This window comes from Chiloscyllium plagiosum, chromosome 5 (assembly GCF_004010195.1).
Source record: "Chiloscyllium plagiosum isolate BGI_BamShark_2017 chromosome 5, ASM401019v2, whole genome shotgun sequence".
NCBI classification, from domain to species: Eukaryota; Metazoa; Chordata; class Chondrichthyes; order Orectolobiformes; family Hemiscylliidae; genus Chiloscyllium; species Chiloscyllium plagiosum.
The window spans coordinates 93,993,275-94,012,579 of NC_057714.1; the positions used below are offsets into that span (position 1 = coordinate 93,993,275).

Consider the following 19,305-nt stretch of genomic DNA (forward strand, 5'->3'; position numbering starts at 1 on the left):
TTGTCCCTTCCCCCCCCCTCCCCTGCCTTTCCCCCCCCCCCCCCCCATAATCATCCCTTTTTAAAAAATACTTATGTTGTTTATTGGAAATGATACCCTTTCTTATTGTGCAAATTCAAAATGTATTCAGTGGTATATTCTGCCTTTATTTTCTCTCCACAGGTGAGAAACCTTACAGGTGTTCATGGGAAGGCTGTGAATGGAGATTTGCACGAAGTGATGAGCTGACGAGGCACTTCAGGAAGCATACCGGGGCAAAACCTTTTAAGTGTGCCCATTGTGACCGGTAAAGGCATATAAACTACTCTGACTCTTTGCACCCCTTCATTGAGGGGCTAAGTTTTGTTGCATAGCACAACAGCGATTTGACACTTTATAACCATCTTTGAGTGGCAGGTTTGCTCAATCTCCTCAGCACCATCACAAACTACAGTTTGTAAATGTCCGAGGTAACATTGTTGCAGCAAACTTAATCACATTTTAAGTCAGACTGCAAAGCTTACAGTAAACAGCGAATGTGGAAGGTTGATCCATTTTTATTGCCAGAATAATTAAAGGCTCCTACTGAAAAATGCTATTTTTATTTGAAACTGATTTCCATTAATTCTGCAATCAAACAGCATTGGTACAGACTGCCATTGTATGCAATGTGTAGATCTTTTCCTTCGCTGCCGAGCTACCTTCTCAGTGAGAACAACACTAGATGTTGACTCTAACCTCCAGCTTGACCAAATAAGAGATAAAAATGAGACATGTCAGCAACGTTTTATTTGGCTCCATTGAAAGAGAACACCTGACGATTGTAAGACATATTTCAGGGTACACTCTGATTTAATTGGAGTGGTAAACAGCCTGAGACTGAAACTTGCACACCTTGAACAATCCTTTAAAGTAATTCTAAGAATGGAACTGCTATAAGCTGAGCACACCTTGAAACTGAAGCAGGAGCAATAGGCTACCTGAAAGAAAAAAGACTTAATCAGGAAAGTGCCGTGCTGAGCTCTTCAGAATAAAATATATCTGTGCTCAACGAGGCAAGTTACAAACTAGAGCATGCAAGTTCCACTTTTGCTGACTTGAGGGTAGTTTCTGAATCTGAACTGATATTCTCAAAGTGACACACTTGAGTTATGTAGGAACATCTACGAGTTTGCATCCATTTTGTTTGATTTCAATTCATTTGCATTTTTAGAAACTATACAATAATAAAATCAGGGTGGTTTGTAATTCTTTTCTTTCTCCTCCTCCTCCTCAGATGTTTCTCCAGGTCAGATCATTTGGCCCTTCACATGAAGAGACACATCTGAAAGTGTCCAAAGAAAAGGTCGGTTGGCGATTCAGCTTCATAATTGAACTGCCACACAAGGAGGAACGTATGCTCCAGCCAAAGCATGCCATTTTGCACCCTACCCAGTAGCCTCCAGGGCCTTTTTTGTCAGGGTGTTCTCAGAGACTGTTGGTGTGAGTCGCAGCATAGTAACTGTGGTACATGGTGTTTTGGGTACTTTCCCAGATGTGTACACTGGTACCTAAGCGTATGAGTGGCTGCCGAGCCTCTGCTGTGAGCATGTGTACTGAGAACATTGACTGGGTTGACTGTATGATGAGGAACCAATGATTTTTTCTTGTGGTGAGGTAAGATTGCATTAAAGTGGGCTGGATGAGTGTGTGTGAGAGAGAGAGAGAGAACGAAAGAGAAAATAGAGAGAGGGACAAACCTGGAGATGGGATAACCGCCAAATGTCTCCATTGATCCATGCCTTAAAGAAGGTGCTGGACAGGAGACTGACCCCTTTCCCGTGTGAGAGGAGCTTTTGGTGTCTGGTGCAGCAGATAAATGTGCAATGTGTCGAGTAGCCTTGTTCACTTGCTACAAAAAAGCTAATTTGTAATCCATTGTATAAGCTGTGTATTAAGGATATAACACAACTATAACTTTCATAATAAATAGAAAGGTGTTGCATGATTCTGGGGATTGTACACTTTTCATTCTTTGTAATTAGGGACTGCAATTTGATTCCAATTATGTGCAGTTTAAAAAAAATCTAGTTGGGCAATTGTTACATAACATAAAGGAAGCCTGGACTCTCTTTTTTGGTTGGATACCACTATAGCTTAGCAACTGATTTACTTAAGCAGCTAATTTTGGTCTTTGTTTTATTTATGCCTAAGGACTAATTTCTGGTTTCTAAATGTTAATGCACTGTTGACATGAAATAATGGTGCCTTATGAAAGTGACCTTGCTACTCTACTGTAGCAATCTCATGTGGGTCACCAGACAGGGGTATGGGTGACTTGGGCTCCATTAAGGCTCCCTATCACATGATCTTGTACTCTATGCCTCTTTCTGTCTTTGACATGGAAACAATAAAAAAAAATTTCTTTAATCTTCTGAGTACTAAATGCCAATTTTTGTCTACCCAAGTATTAAATATTCTTTTATTTTTTTATTTTGACTGAATATAATGTATTAAAAAGATCTATTAAAGATGTTTCTTTATTACAAAAAAAGTATATTGATGTGCTGTTAATGGTAACACATTCCTCGTACTCCTAGCATAAAAAATGACCATGATAAATTGCTTGGCTGTAAAGCACTGTTAATTCAGAAAAAGCATTTTTGCTTATAACCCTAATGTAGTAAAACAGAAGATTTATAATGGTTAACAGTGACATTGGAGAGACTCGAACATGGGATGAATCAGATAAAGTGGCTCACAGGGGCCTTTTGCGAGCACTAATTTCCTTTTGTTAGCCTGCTGATTCGGCACATTAGGTATTGAGCTGTCTAGAGTGCAATATCTTAATTTGACCCATCAATGGACGGCCTGAGATGGCGTTTTAGCAGACAAGTAAAAACGCAATTGCAAGGGTTGTGAACATGGTCAGAATGCCATTGTATTTCACTGTCGCGAAGGCTAACAGGAGTCACTTACTGAATTTTAATCAACTGCCTTTTTTCTTTGTTAAAAAAATCGCACAAAAAATATCCTTGAACATCAGGAACTGCTGCTGATTAAATTATCAGACCCACTGGGGTCTGGTGGTGGAGAGGAATGCAGTTGGATGGTATAATGTTTACACAAACACATGGTTTTGAGGGCAGAGACATTCGCACCTTCCCTTCTATGCATTTTTTTATTTGCTAAAACCATATGAGGCAGCTGCTTTTTTTTTGAAGACAACTTATGGCATTTTGTAAACTCTGCATGTATACTATGCTCTACCTAGTTGTAACAAGCCACTAAGTAAGGATGCCAATGACAGAAAGTACAAAAACTTGAATCGGCTCGTGTTTTTTAATGCAATATATATATATGCGTATGTATATAATATATATACATTAAAAAAAGTTGAAGTCACTGGAAGAAAAGGTTAGGCCATGTACTATTTTTCTATTAACTTGCCAATGAGCAGTACTTGTACTGTTCTGTGGATAATGGAGCCTTAATGAAACCATATGACCTTTGGCTTGCGATAAAAATTGTTCTTATTATTGATGTTTCACATTTCTTTTTAAAAGCCCTGTTTATCTCCAAACCTCTTTGTAAAATTTTGTTATTTGAAATCTTTTTACAAGGTTTTATTTGAAATCGTTTTTTGCAAGATTGTTATATTTCTGTATGAATGTATTTTTTATTGTAAAACAAATGGAAAATTCTTATCAGAATCTGTCTCTTTTGTTTCATTTCATCCCGGCTCGTCTTGAAGTTACTTGAATACCTTAAGCTTTTTCCTTTCTGTTTTTGTTTTAACTTGAGTCCCTTTATTAGTGATTGTCACCTCGTCGGTTTATAGATTGCAGCTTGATAATAAGGAAGAGGGTAAGTCGAGTATTCCTGTTGCAGAACTGGTAAAATGCTCCAACAGCATGTTCAGTGGGATTATAGGCTGAATGCCTGGTCTGCATCGTGATCCAGTGATTATTGCTGGTTTCCCTGGTAGATGTTAGGCATGGCTTTAGCAGGAAGTGATAAACAAGCGGTAGACAAATTGTTCTAACTTGTTATGGCTGTTTATGCCAGTCTCCATTCTCCAAGTGACTCTTTGGAGAACAAGAGGTGTGGGAAAATCCCTATGTTACACCTGGAGTCAACAGTCTACATTGGAATAGGCCAGGAATTGTGGCATATAAAGCATTGTATTTGCTGAGGGCCACAGGTGAAAAGTGATAAGAGTTTAAATGGCTTGCACACCAGATTATGAAGGACTGTATCTTGATCCGTTTGTATCTGAGATTTCCAGTATAACGTGAGGAACTCACTTTATGCTAAAGCAGATCTGGCCAGGATGCAGCATTGCCTTAGAAGGCTAATTGTACACACTGACGTTTCAATGATAGCAGAGATTACATTCACTTCTGTGAGATTCTATCGACAGCAATCAGTCTAGATTCAATTGGCTGTGAATTTCATTGCTTCTTACACAGGTCTTCTATAATGCGATGGTTGCGTTCTTGTGTGACACCGAACTAGATAAAATCGTGCAATAAAATAGCACTTTAGTGTTGGTGATGCAATCACGTTATAGCCAACATCTGTCTTAGAAGTTTGAACTTTAGAAACTGTGTCCCCATTTGTCAACACATTACAGCCAATTCGCATTGACCACATGCATGTTATAGCAGCAGGACCTGTACGGCATTTCAGCAAACTGGTTTTCAGTTCCTACATAATGCAATTATGATAGATTTGCAGAGTAACGGGGAGAAAGGACCATGATAATCCATGATGTATTGCTGAGACCAGCAAATCTGGTTTAGACCATAAAACGTAGGAGTAGATTTCAGCAATTCAGCCCATTGAGTTTGCTCTACCTTTCAGTTGTGGCTGATATGTCTCTCAACACCATTTTCCTGTTTTCTCCATGTATTCCTTGAACCCCTTACTAGTCAAGAGCCTATCTATCTCTGTCTTAAATACAATCAATGACCTGGGCTCCACAGCTCTGCAGCAGTGAGTGTCACTGATTTACCATCCTCTCACGGAAGACATTCTTCCTCTATCTTCTGAAGGGTTGTCTCTTCACTCTGAAGTTGTGTCCTTGGGTCCTATACTCTGCTGGTAGTGAATTCAACTTCTCCACATCAACTTTATCCAGGCTGCTCAGTATGCTATAAGTCAATTAAATCACCCCTTATCCTTCTAAACTCCATCAAGTACAGACCCAAAGTCTGCAATAGCTCTTCATGTAAGAAGCCCTTTGTCCTCGGGATCATTCTTATAAACCTGTTTAAATTCTCCTTCGTGGATTGTAGGCTTTGTCCTGTTCTAACACTGAAGTGAAATATTACAGTGGCAAAATGGGTTACTGCTTGGTAACTTTATGCCAAAGTTTTCCCCATTTCTAAAATAAATCTGAGAAAAATGATTCAAGGGAATATAATACAATGTGAAGAGAAACACATCTAGAATATTCGCTGTAGCAGAAAAGACTGGGGGGACATTTAATTGAAACATATAAATTTATATAAGAGCTTGATATAAAATAAAAATATTTCCACTTCAGTGACAAGGGGGCAGAAACTGAATGATTAGCACTCAAATCATAAACTGGCAATTGCTATAAGTGGCTGTTAATCACAACATCCAGGGAAGCTGATTCAGTTGTAATTGTTTAGATATATAAATAAAGGGGGAACATTTTGCAGAGTTAGAGGATGGGACTAAGTAGAAGGCGTCTTCAAAGAGCTACCAATGTCACAATGAGACAAATGACTGTGATGAAAATAGAATGTGAAAAACCCATGAAGGAAAAATGTGTTAAAGGCTAAGCAAGGCACAGTGAAATGGAATAGTGAGTTCCTGTGTTATTTACCGCAGTCGCATCAACAAAATAATTTCAGTGAGGAAGTCTCTATCTAAAATAGATCAGGAGTTAGGCGATATGTACAACTGCCTCAGTGGTGTAGTCCTAATAATCACTGACCCCATCAATGTGCTGGGGACCTAAATTCAAATTACATCGAAACAAATGGTGTCATTTGTGTCTGGGGGAGAAAAAAATCCCTGGAATTCAAAGTTTAATCATGATCATGACAGCAATGGTAGTTGTTGTGAAAACCCTGGTTCACTAGTGCTTTTTAGGAAAGGAAATCGGCGATTGTTCCTGTTTTCGGCTATGCAATATGGTTAACTCTGAAATCGCCTAGCAAGCCATCGATGCAAGTTATATCAACCAATAAAAAATTCCAAAAAACAAATGAAGTTCACCCATTCACCAGAAATGACAACAGCAAACTCAGAATTAAAATAAAAACAGAAAGAGCTGCAGATGCTGGAAGCAAGAAACAAAAACAGAAATTGCTGGTAAAGCTAAGCAGGTCTGGCAGCATCTGTGGAGAGAAACCAGAGTTAACATTTCGGGTCCAGTGACCCTTCCCTGCAGTGACCTCTTACCAAAAAAAAATTGGGAGAGCTGTCTCACTGACAAATTAAACAAGAGCTTGACGTAGTCACATTACTGGAATCATATCTCACAATGTCCCAGACATTGCTACCATCTCTGGGTATGTCCTCTTCTACTGACAGAGGTGGCGACACAGTGATAAACTGGGAAGGTGTTACCTGGAGTATGAATCTGGATTCCATTATGTTTCTTGCACCAGACATTAAAAAAAAGAGCAAAATAACATTCTGCTGATTATCATGTACCAACATTGCCTACACCTTGAGCCCAAGTCCACGTATGTCAGTCTAAAGCCGTTACCATTCACTCCCAAGTTCCATCAAGGAATGGCTGAAAGCACTAGGTACTGCAAAAACTGTGGACTTTGAGAATATTCTGGAAATAGTACTGAAGATGTGTGCTTCAGAACTTGCTAAGCTGTCCCAGTACAGCTACAACATAGGGATTTATTATCCCACTATGTCCAGAACACAAACAGTTGAATGAGTGTAGCTCAGTCGATTGCCATCCCACTAATCTCAATCATCTCAAAAGTGATGGAACAAATTATTAACAGTTCTACCTAAAAATATTTAGAATTATCTGTTAACAGATACTCAGATTGGGTTCTGCCAAAGCTACTCAAACTTGGATCAAACTTGGACAAAAGAATGGAATTTCAGGCTAAAAGTAAGGGTGACCGCCCAAGGTGATTAGGAGCACTCGCAATACTACAGTCAATGGGAATTGGGCATGGGGCGGGGGGGGGAGTGGTTGTTTCTGCTGATCGGAGTTGAGCATATGCAAAGGAACATAATATGGTTGTTGGAAGTCAGTATTCCAGAATCTCACTGCAGATGTTCCTCAGGAAAGTCTCCTTGGCTCAACCATCTTCAGTTGTTTTATCAATGACCTTCCCTCTAGTATAAGTTCAGAAGAGGGAATGATCAATAATGCCCGTATAATGTTCAGCACCATTCATGAGTCCTCAGCTTCTGAGGCAGTCCATGTACAAATGCAGTAAAACCCAAACAATATCTAGGCAAATGCTAATGAGCAGCAAGGACCAATTGTGCCGCACAAGTGCCTATCAATGGCCATTTCAACAAGAGAGAATCTAATTATGATTGGTAGCAAAAAGCCAAACATATGAATTGTCCAGAGATGGATCTGTTGGCTCTCACTGAGGTGGAAGTCCCAGCTTATAGCACCCAACCAATCAGTCCCAGCAATGGCAGTGGTTGCAATGGTCAGAAATGGGAAGCAAAACCAGACAATTGCGGCAGGGATAGGTCTCATGGTGGGAGTGATAGGGAAGGCACAGAGACCTAGAGGTTCAGGGACATTGTTCTTTGAAACTTGTGTCATATGTAAACGGTGGTAAAGAAGGCATTTGGTACGTTTGCATTAATTGCACAGACCATTACATATAGCAGTTGGAATGTCATGTTGAGATTGTACAGGACATTGGTGAGGCCATTTTTGGAATACTGTGTACAGTTCTGGTTGCCCTGTTATGGAAAGGATATTATTAAATTGCAGAGGATGCAGAAAAGATTTATAAGGATGTTACCGGGACTGGAGGGTTTGATTTATAAGGAGAGGCTGGATAGACTGGGATTTTTCATGGAGCATAGAAAGTTGAATGGTGGCTTTATGGGGGTTAGAAAATCATAAATGGCATGAATAAGGTGAATAGCAAAGGTATTTTCCCTAGGTAGGGGAATTCAAAACTAGAGGGCATAATTCTAAGGTGAGAGAAGAAAGATTTGAAAGGGACCTGAGGGGCAATGTTTTCACACAGAGTATGGATTGTATGTGGAATGAACTGCCAGAGGAAGTGGTAGATGCAGGTACAGTTACAACATTTAAAAGACATTTGGACAGGTACATAAATAGGGAATATTTAGAGGCAAATGGACTAGTTTATTTTGGAAAACTCGGCATGAACAAGTTGGATCGAAACATCTGTTTCCATGCTGTATGACTTGATGACTCTATCAGTGGTGGGAAGATGGATTTAGATGCCTTGATGGAGAGGTAGGAACTAAGGGAGTGTCCATGGATGTCCATGAGTGTCCTTTATAGGGGTGATGAGCAACTGCCCAAAGTGGAAGGGCATTGTTTGTGGGAGGCACCCCTTCTTTGCCAGGTTTCCCCTTAAACCAAGCCTGAAAGCCACCCACCTGCCTCAAAAGTGATTGTAAACAAGGTTCAGCCTTTGAAGATTCAATAATTAGCCCTCAAATGCCTTAATTGGGACAGAGATGGTTGGGCCGTCCTAAGACTTGTCAACTACATGTAAGCTTGCGGAGAGGTCGGAAGTGGATGAGGGACCAGAAGGAAGGTTAACCAGGAAATTTCATGAGAAACAGTCAACCATATTACTTTTCCTCCTGTGGCTTCTTATAATGAATTAATGTTCTCCACAATATTTTTAACTAAATAGTAAGCACAACTACAATGCTGTAAATTGAATTTCTGGCCATGCCAGAACGTACACCAGCCCACAATAGACAAACTTAAGTAGAAATATTTAAAAATACACAAAAGTTTAGAAAGTCAGTCACCATGGAGAGGGCTCCAACAAATCCCTTCATTCCAAAAAGATCTTTATAACCCTTCTCCAGAAATGAATCCATTAATATAGCTAAATGGTTATAACCCTTTCAGATTCTGTTGCATTGCAAATATCATGTATCAAAGAAGCTGAGTTTTCTTTCTTGGAATTAACATTCAGAATTATTAAGACTGTTATACTTTCTGCTTTCCATAATCACTCTTTAGTCTCAAAATGTTGTTTGAGCATGTTCTGTTGCTCTCCGTGTGACTGTTGCATTGATAAACAGATGCCTTATAGCTCAACACATGACAGCAATGTGACAGTGAATATGGTGCCCTGGGATATATATTTACTGAAGAATTAAGCCCCAGTTCTTTGCAAATAATATAACAACATTGCAGATTGTCATCAAAATTATCTTCCATCCTAAACTAGGTATGATATTTTCTCTGTTTATAACAATACACATCATTGAATTTCCCAGTTCTAGGAATTACTCAATAATCTGCATTGTCGAGCTTCAGCTGATTCAAGTTAAGTTCATTTGGCTCGCAACTGAAATGTATCAGCAAGCCAACATGGACTTGACCCTGTCCTAGAATGGATCTGGGTGGACACTTGTGATAAATAGAATAATAATGTCCTTTTGACCCTGGTTTGAAATGCTCAGCTTGTTGTATAAGACTGTACTTTGTAACATAAAAGCTGAAGAAGTTCACTCATCTGCAATTAGAACAGACGTCTTAGTCAGCTTTCCAGCACATTGCTGGAAATGATGAAAGGATTCTTGGAAGCAATGCTGGAAGTCCTAGCAGATATACAATGCTGTTTGTTCAACAGTGGTTGAACACAAGTTTTGGAGCTGGCAAAATAGTTACATCAAAACTGTGAGAAACCTCTCTTAATTGATCCTGAAAACCCAATTTGAGAGTTTTTAGCAAAATCAAACATTTCATCAGGGTCCGATTTATCTCTTGCTTTAAGAATTAAAAATATTCAAATAATATTTCTCCTTTCGCTTCCACAATTTGCAAGCCCAGTACTTCCTCTTAACTCAGGTTGATATTCTTAAGGTATGATTTGGAGCCGGTGTTGGACTGGGGTGTACAAAGTTAAAAATCACACAACACCAGGTTATAGTCCAACAGGTTTAATTGGAAGCACTAGCTTTTGGAGCGTTGCTCCTTCATCAGGTGGATGTGGAGGACTATAAATTCTGTGTCTCACAGTTGTGTACTCCACAACCACCTGATAAAGGAGCAGCGCTCCAAAAGCTAGTGCTTCCGATTAAACCTGTTGGACTACAACCTGGTGTTGTGTGATTTTTAAATTCTTAAGGTAGATATCCTTTTTCTCTACAGCCTGTAATGTTTGAATACCCATGCTGCAATACTATGGTGTCCTTTGTACTTAATAGTCCAAATTAACTATGCCAGCACCTTGCACAGACTGTCACCTCTTAAAGTATGTTGCAAAATTGATTGGCTTTGATTACATGGTCAAGATTAGAATGGTGCTGGAAAAGGACAGCAGGTCAGGTAGCATCCGTGGAGCAGGAAAATCGACGTTTCGGGCAAAAGCCCTTCATCAGGATTTCATGACATGGTGCTACCGACCAATATGCTCAGACTGCCCCCAGCTCTGACCCTCCTGCGCACACCCATACAACAGTGGAGTTGTTTTGTCCTATAGCCTAGAGCAATTTAGTTTACACTGCTTTGCAAATGAATTTAATCAACCTAATTAAACCAGTTAAGAAGTGACAACTCCTTAAAAGGGACATAGTCACAAAAGTCAAATGTTCAAATTAAGCTGAGAAATTTTAATTAAAAATTGTTAATGGATAGAGATATTCAAACTATAAGGCCATAACAATTAGGAACAGAAGTAGGCCGTTCAATGCCTCAAGCCTGTTCCACTATTCAATAAGATCATAGCTGATCTGACATTCCTTATGACCACTTTCCTGCTCTTTCCCCTCAACCATTGGTTCCCCTACTGATCAAGAATCTATCTATCTCAGCCTTAAATACACACAAGGACTTTACTCCCACAGCTGTCTGTGGCAAGGAGTTCTAAAGACTCAAAATCTTTGAAGAGTTACAAAGTTAAAAATCACACAACACCAGGTTAAAGTCCAACAGGTTTATTTGGAAGCACTAGCTTTCGGAGCGACGCTCCTTCATCAGGTGGTTGTTCGAAGAGTTAAGACAGGAGTAACTGAATTTTGGTTGAGCTCAACTTTGAAGAGGGTAAAGGATGGCAACCAAGAGTTCGAGTAGTCAAGCCTAAAGGTAATGAAGGCTAGATTGATGATTCCAGCGGCGCATGAAGTGAGACAGATGTAAAATTGGTGACATTACAATGGTGGAGGCACACGGCAGCCTTTGAGATGGCATGAATGTGAGGTCAGAAACTCATCCCAGGATCAGATGTGACAACAGGGCTATGAATAGATTGCTGTCAGGAAGAGAGTGAGTCAACAATACTACTAGACAATGTACTTTTGGAAATGCTACCTTGTTGATTAAATGTTCAACTGTAATCTTATTCGCCTTTCTTGAGTATGTAAAATAGCTGCAGCAAATCTGATCAAAACAGGAGAGTTCAACTAATATAAATGCATAATGTTTCTTTCTTCTATACTTTAAAATCTATATCGTTAGTGATGAACTTGAATGAAATATGAAACAAGGTGCAATCCAAGCTTTTGACTGTAGTCTAAAACTGCGTCAGATATTTATATTAATTCGGTGTTAATATAAAGTGCAGCGTGACTTATGATTAATTTATTATCATGTGTACCCTAAATACAATGAAAGCTTTTTTTTACAAGCGGTACAGACAGATTATAGGAAGCAAGGACATACAGATCATAGTGTGAAAAAAAACTAGACAGAAGCATATAAGTTACATTTGCACAGGGCGTGTGCTAGGCAAGATCAACGTTAACAAGATCAGCATTAGTTGAAGTTAGAGAGTTTATTTATCAGTCCAATAATGGCAGGGAAGAAGCTTGAACCTGCTGGTGCGTGTGTTCAAGCTTCTGTATCTTCTGCCTGATGGAAGAGGTTGTAGGAGAGCATTACTGAGGTGCAATGGGTCTTTGATTATATTGGCAGCCTTTCTGCAGCAACGAGCCGTGCTAATGGAGTCCATGGATGGAAGGTTGGCTTCCATGATGGTCTGGGCCATACACACCACTTTCTACAGTTTCCTACTGATCTGGGCAGAGCAGTTGCCATACCAAGCCGATATGCACTGGGCTTTCAATGGTGCATCTGTATAAGTTGGTGAGGGGACTTGTGGACATGCTGAATTTCCAGAGCTGCCTGAGGAAGAAGAGGTGTTGTGTGCCTTCTCAACTATCACATCTACGTGGAAAGTCCAGGACAGGTTGCCAGTTGATGTCACTCCTGGGAACTTGACGCTGCCCACCCTCTCAACATCAGTTCAGTTGATGTAGATGGGGCCATGTTCTCCTCCCTTCTTGCTGAAGTCAGTGATAAGTTCTTTAGTTTTACCAACATTGAGAGAGAGGTTGTTCTCATTGCACCATGTCACCAAGCCCTCTATCTCCTTTCTATATTTCAACTCATCGTTGTTTGATATCTGTCTTACCACGGTGTGTTGTCAATGTTGAAGTAGAAAGCACTGGAGAAACCTCAGTAGGTCTGGCAGGATCTGTAAAGAAAAAAACAGAGATGATGTTTAGAGCTCAATATGACTCTTCTTTGGAACTGAAGCTGTCTCCAAAACTGATATGTTTTATGCTTAAAAAAGGGAAGAAGGAGGAGCATGTGGAGCAGATGGGAAAGGTGTCTTTGCGCAAAAGGGAAAAGGAATGCTAATGATAATAGAGATATAGAGAGTATAGATGAAGAGTGGATGTTAATAGCTGAAAATAGGTCAGCTATGTGGAAGGCATTCCTATTCAAGTAAGATAATTGGCACACAAAGACTCCTTTCCCATCTCTTCCACATGCTCCTCCTTCCTCCCTTTTTTTGCAAATTATAAAGCACATCATTTTTCTAGACAGCTTCAGTTCCAAAGAAGAATAATATGGGGTTGGAGGGTGGGGGTGGGGGCAGGGGGTTTGGTGGGTGTGGGGGCGGTGGGGAGGTGTAGAGGACAGAGATCTTCATCTGAAGCTGTTGAACTCAAAGCTGGAGACTATAAAGTGCCTAACTGGATAATAAAGTGCTCTTTGTTAAACTTGCCCTGAGCCTCGCTGGAATACTGCAGCAGGTGTATGACAGAAATGTTAGCATGCTTAACAGTAGGCAGGTCATTCTCTCTTTCAGGCATGGGATGGGCTGTTAAAGAACGAATGTTTCATTTAAAATGAAAATTGCTTCAAACCTTCTCCTAGGCCTCAATTACATTTTGAGATATTAACTGTGGAATTCTACAATTAGTTAATCTTGGTGGAATTGCATTGTGTTGCGGCAAGTTCATATTGAATAATGAGTAGTTAGAGATACATTGTGAAGGAGTCTGCAATTATTAAATTTCTATAGTGATTTCATTTTTTAAATAATTTTTCTTTTGAGTTTGGTTCTATATTGAAGATTTTTCAATAGTTGAAATTATCTTGTGCAGTTTAATTTTTAACATATTGCTTGAAATAAACTCCTGAGCCTGAATACCATGATAGTTTGACTAGTTCTGGAACACCTGAATAAGAATCTAGCAGACATCCAGATCTCTATTGCTTCTGGCACTTTTGTAGATGGCTTGTCAGGAGTGGAACCTCCGCCCAGCACTCACAAGGTAAGTGACCCTCACACCACAAGACATAGGAGCAGAAATTAGGCCATTCAGCCTGTCAAGTCTGCTCAGCTATTCAATCATGGCTGATAAGTTTCTCAACCCCATTCTTCCACCTTATCCTACTTTTGATCCCCTTGACAATCAAGAACCTATCCGTCTTAGTCTTAAATTTACTCTATGACATGGCCTCCACAGCCTTCTGTGGTAATGCATTCCATAGGTGCACCACTGTCTGGTTGAAGAAGTTTCTCCACATCTCCATTCTCAATGGTTTTCCTGTTATTTTAAGGCTGTGACTTCATGTCCTAGTTTCTCCTGCTAATAGAAACATCTTCCCAATATCCAGGCCTTTATGTATTCTTTAAGTTTTAATTAGATCCCCCCTCATCCATCTAAACTCCAGGACCCAGTGTTCTCAAATGTTCCTCATATGTTAAGCCTTTCATTCCTGGCATCATTCTCATGAACCTCCCCTGGACTCACTCGAAGACCAGTATATCCTTCCTGCAATACGGGGCCCAAAATTGCTCCAAATTCTAAATGTGGTCTGACCAGAGCCTTATAAAGCGTCAGAAGTACAACCCTGCTTTTATATTCTAGTCTCCTTGAAATAAATGGTAATATTGCATTTGCCTTCCTAACTACCATCTCAACCTGCAAGTTTACCTTCAAAGAATCCTGGACTGGAACCTTCAAGTCTCTTTGCACTCCAGATTTCTGAATTTTCTCCCCATTTAGAAAGTAGTTTATGCCTCAATTCTTTCTTATCAAAGTGCATGATCTCTCACTTTCTCACGTTGTACTCCATCTGCCACTTATTTGCCAACTCTCCTAACCTGTCCAAATCCTTCTGCAGTCTCTCTGACTCCTAAATACTAGCTGTCCCTCCACCTATCTTTGTATCATCTACAAAGTTAACTAAAATGCCCTCAGGTTATTCACCTTAATCATTAATATATAAAGTGAAAAGTTGTGGTTCCAACACTGACCTTGGTGAAACACCACTTTAGTCTCTGGCTGCCATCCTGAGAAAGATCCTTTTATCCCCACTCTCTGCTTCCTGCCCGACAGCCAAGCTTCTATCCATGATAGTACCTTGCCTCCAACACCATGGGCTTTTATCTTACAGCAGCCTCCTATGCAGCACCTTGTCAAAGGTCTTCTGGAAGTCCAAGTAGATAGCATTCATTGGCTCTCCTTTGTCTAACCTGCTCGGTTATCTCCTCATAGAATTCTAACAAATTGTCAGGTATGACCTCCCCTTAATGAAACCATGCTGAGTTTACCTTACTTTACTATACACTTTCAAATATTCAGAAATCTCATCCTTCACAATGGACTCCGAAATCTTACCCATGACCAAGGTCAGCTTAATCAACCTGTAATTTCCTATCTTTTGCTGTACTCCTTTTTAAACAAGGGGATTACAGTAATGAGCTTTCAGTCCTCTAGGACACTCCGTGATTCCAGTGATACCTGAATGATCACCACTAATGCCTCCACTATGTCTTCAGCTATCTCCTTCAGAACTCTGGGATACAGTCCAGCGTTATGTGATTTCTCTTTTGCGTTTATGCTGTCCCTGACTTCCCTGGTCAGCCATGGTTGCCTCATCCTCCCTGTACCATGCTTCTTTTTCCTCGGGATGAATCTTTGTTGTGTCTCCTGAATTACTCTCAGAAACTCCTGCCGTCGTTGTTTCACTGTCTTTCCTGCTCGGTTCCTCCCCCAGGCAATTCTGCCCAGCTCCTCCTTCATGCCTCTGTAGTTGCCTTTAATCAGCTGTAATACTGTTACTTTTGATTCCAGCTTCTACCTCTTACATCGCAGTGTAAATTCTATCATATCATGGTCACTGCCTCCTAAGACTTTCTCCACCTTAAGCTCCCTTATCCAGACTGCCTCATTGCACATTACTAAATCCAGAAATGCCTGTTCCACACTGGGCACCACCTTAATCTGTTCCAAAAAGCCAGTTTGTAGACATTCCACAAATTCCTTTTCTTGCAATCCACTACCAACCTAATTTCCCAGCCCACCTGCATATTGAAATCCCCCATGATCAATGTAACTTTATCTTTCTTACAAACCTTTTCTATCTCCTGGTATATATTATGCCCCACAGCCTGACTACTGTTTGGAGGTCTGTACACAATTCACATTATGGTTTTCTTACCTTTGCAGTTCCTCAACTCTACCCACACAGATTCTACACCATCTGACCCTACTTCGTTTATTGCTATCAATTTCATTTCATTTTTTACTAACAAGGAAACCCCACCCCTTCTGCTCACCTGCCTGTCTTTTTGATAGGATGTCTATCCTTAGATATTTAGCTCCCATACCTGCCAAATTCAAGCTGTGCCACAAACTCATTTACCTTATGTTATACACTGCATACATTCAGAATTATCACCTTCAGTCCTGTATTGACTTCTTTTCATTGTCGTCCCTTTGTCCAATGTTATCAAGTCATAGAGATGTACAGCACAGAAATAGATTAGACTAGATTACTTACAGTGTGGAGACGGGCCCTTAGGCCCAACAAGTCCACACCAACCCTCTGAACAGCAACCCACCCAGATCCATTCCCCTACACTTACCCCTTCACCTTACACTACGGGCAATTTAGCATGACCAATTCACCTAATCTGCCCATTTTTGGACTGTGGGAGGAAAGCGGAGCACCCGGAGGAAACCCACGCAGGCACGGGGAGAACATGCAAACTCCACACAGACAGTTGCCTGAGGTGGGAATTGAACCCGAGTCTCTGGTGCTGTGAGGCAGCAGTGCTATCCACTGTGCCACGGTGTCGCCCAGATATCCCAACTCAATCTAGTCCCACCTGCGAACACCCGGCCCATATCCCTCCAAACCTTTCCTATTCATATGCCTCTTAAATATTGTAATTGTACCAGGCTCCAACACTTCCCCAGGCAGCTCATTCCATACTCATACCACCCTCTGCATGAAAAAGTTGCCCCTTAGATCTTTTTTATATCTTTCCCCTCTCACCGTAAACCTATGCCCTCTAGTTCTGGACTCTCCCACCCCAGGGAAAAAACCTTGTCTATGTACTGTATCCATACCCCTCGTGATTTTATAAACCTCTATAAGGTCAACCCTCAGCCTCCGACACTCCAGGGAAAACAGCCGCAACCTATTCAACTCCTCCCTAAAGCTCTAATCTTCCAACCTGGCAACATCTTTGTAAATCTTTTCTGAACCCTTTTCAAGTTTCACAACATCCTTCCAATAGGAAGGAGACCAGATTTGTATGCAATATTCCAAAAGTGGCCTAACCAATGTCCTGTACAGCTGCAACATGACCTCCCAACTCCCGTACTCAATGCTTTGATGAATAAAGGAAAGCATCCCAAATGGCTTGTGCTTGAATTTAGATTCCTAACCCTTTCCAAATGCTTTGACCTGTTTTGTGTTCTGGAGACTTTAGTAGCCTCTTCTGAGTTCTCCTTTCTTTTCATTTCTTTCACACCTTTCCATGCAGTTGAATCCACCCTCACAGATGTTAACCTGCTGCTTTGTTTCCCATTGGTCGTTATACTTCTTGGAGTTTTACCCTTCTCTTCCCCCTAACTTTCTAGATTAAAGTGCTGATGATCACCCTAATTACCCTTTGCCCTCTAACATTGGTCCCAGCTCAGTTCATTTGGAGACCTCTTAGCAGTACAGATTTCTCCTGTTCCAATACTGATGCCAGTGCCCTATGAAATCGATCCTCTCTTGGCTGCACCATTCCTTTGGCTAAGTGTTTACTTTACTTGTTCTCACATCCTTTTTCCAAATTGCATGTAGCTCAGTTTGGAATCGGAAATTATAACCCTGGAGGATCTGTTCTTTAGTTCCTTGTTCCCCAAACAGGCCCTCTTTCCTCATCTTGCCTCTGTTTGTCCTGACATGGACCACAACGAACTGGATCCTCTCCCTCCCGCTCCAATATCCTTTCAAGCCAGTCAGAAATGTCCCTCACACTGGCACTGGGCAGACAACACACCATGTGGGACTCTCAATCGTGCTTGCCAAGGATTCTATCTATCTATGGCAGGAGGACCATCAAGTGAGGAAGCACCTTGCACAGAGTTGTCACTTCCTTCGTCTTTTCAGACCAGACTAAGTAATGAAGACTGAAATAACTCCACAGAGGGCGGTATCCCATCACCAAGTTACTCTTTATTTACTCATGAACAGTCATTGAGTATGATTCTGCTTAATGCAGAATCAGACAACAGAGTTGAAAATGTGTTGCTGGAAAAGCGCAGCAGGTCAGGCGGGAGGGGAAATGAGGAAACTGGAGAAATCTGAGTTCATCCCTTGTGGTTGGAGGGTTCCTAGGCAGAAGATGAGGTGCTCTCCCTCCAGCCGTCGTGTTGCTATGGTCTGGTGATGGAGGAGTCCAAGGACCTGCATGTCCTTGGTGGAGTGGGAGGGGGAGTTGAAGTGTTGAGCCACTTCCGATATGGCTAGGAAGAACTGTTTGTTTAGTGTATGGATTCTTCTGTGGATGAAGAACAGTAGAGGTCCTTTGCAGTAGAGGTCTGTGAGAGTGTTGTCCTGAGCTGGGATCCTTCGCTCCACGCTTGCAGCCATGCACCGCTACCTACATTCCCTGCAATTAGACCTACCTCAGCTCAGGACAACACTCTCACAGACCTGCAAAGGACCTCTACTGTTCTTCATCCACAGAAGAATCCATACACTAAACAAACAGTTCTTCCTAGCCATATTGGAAATTAAAGACAGTAAGTATCAAACACTTTCATGTACTTACCCCCACACTCTGGGTTCCTCAACTGTTCCAGAATCTTCCATCGGCCTCCGAAATCACTCGGGAGCCATTAACCACGCGGACGCTGCAGTGCCCGCGGCAGCAACTGCCGCCGCGAACCATGACATCACTTCCGCTCCCACCGACCTCGCAGCCTCCGCGATCGCCGCCCAGACAACCGCCTCCACGATCGCCAAGAAGACCATCATCGACAGATTTGCAGCCTCCGCGGGGTCCACGGCTATCGGGAATAACACCATTTCTGTCGTCTACTTGCGGAATGTTTCAGAGAACACCTCTGGGACACCCAGACCAACCAACCCAACTACCCCATGGCTCAACACTTCAACTCCCCCTCCGGACACACTTTCCTCATTCCTGAAGAAGGGCTCATACCCGAAACGTCGATTCTCCTGTTCCTTGGATGCTGTCTGACCTGCTGCGCTTTTCCAGCAACACATTTTCAGCTCTGATCTCCAGCATCTGCAGTCCTCACTTTCTCCTCAGACAACAGAGTGTCAATATCTCTGATGTTCCACTTTTTATATGTCAGCTAGGGCTGCCTGTTTCAACCAGGTTAACAGCCCCAGTCAGGGAACTTTATTATGTCCAGCTAATTGACCTCATTACAATCATTACAGAAACCAGGAAGTTGAGTTTAATGAGGGATTTTTAAAATTCATTCACAAGATATGTGCATCACTGGCCAGGCCATTTATTAATCCATCCTTAATTACCCAGAGGATAGTTAAGAGTTAACAGCATTGCTGTTGGACTGGAGTCACATGTAAGT

General features: G+C 41.3%; 1 protein-coding gene across 1 annotated transcript in view; it reads left to right on the forward strand.

The window, feature by feature from the left end:
- Nucleotides 1-3,668, forward strand: part of klf6a (Kruppel-like factor 6a) — a 10,696-nt gene extending 7,028 nt beyond the window's left edge. The window contains exons 3-4 of the mRNA XM_043690647.1: nucleotides 163-286; nucleotides 1,256-3,668. Coding sequence (XP_043546582.1) covers nucleotides 163-286; nucleotides 1,256-1,307 — 176 coding nt within the window. The 3' untranslated portion in view covers nucleotides 1,308-3,668. The remainder of the gene's footprint in view (nucleotides 1-162; nucleotides 287-1,255) is intronic.
- Nucleotides 3,669-19,305: the final 15,637 nt, after the last annotated feature.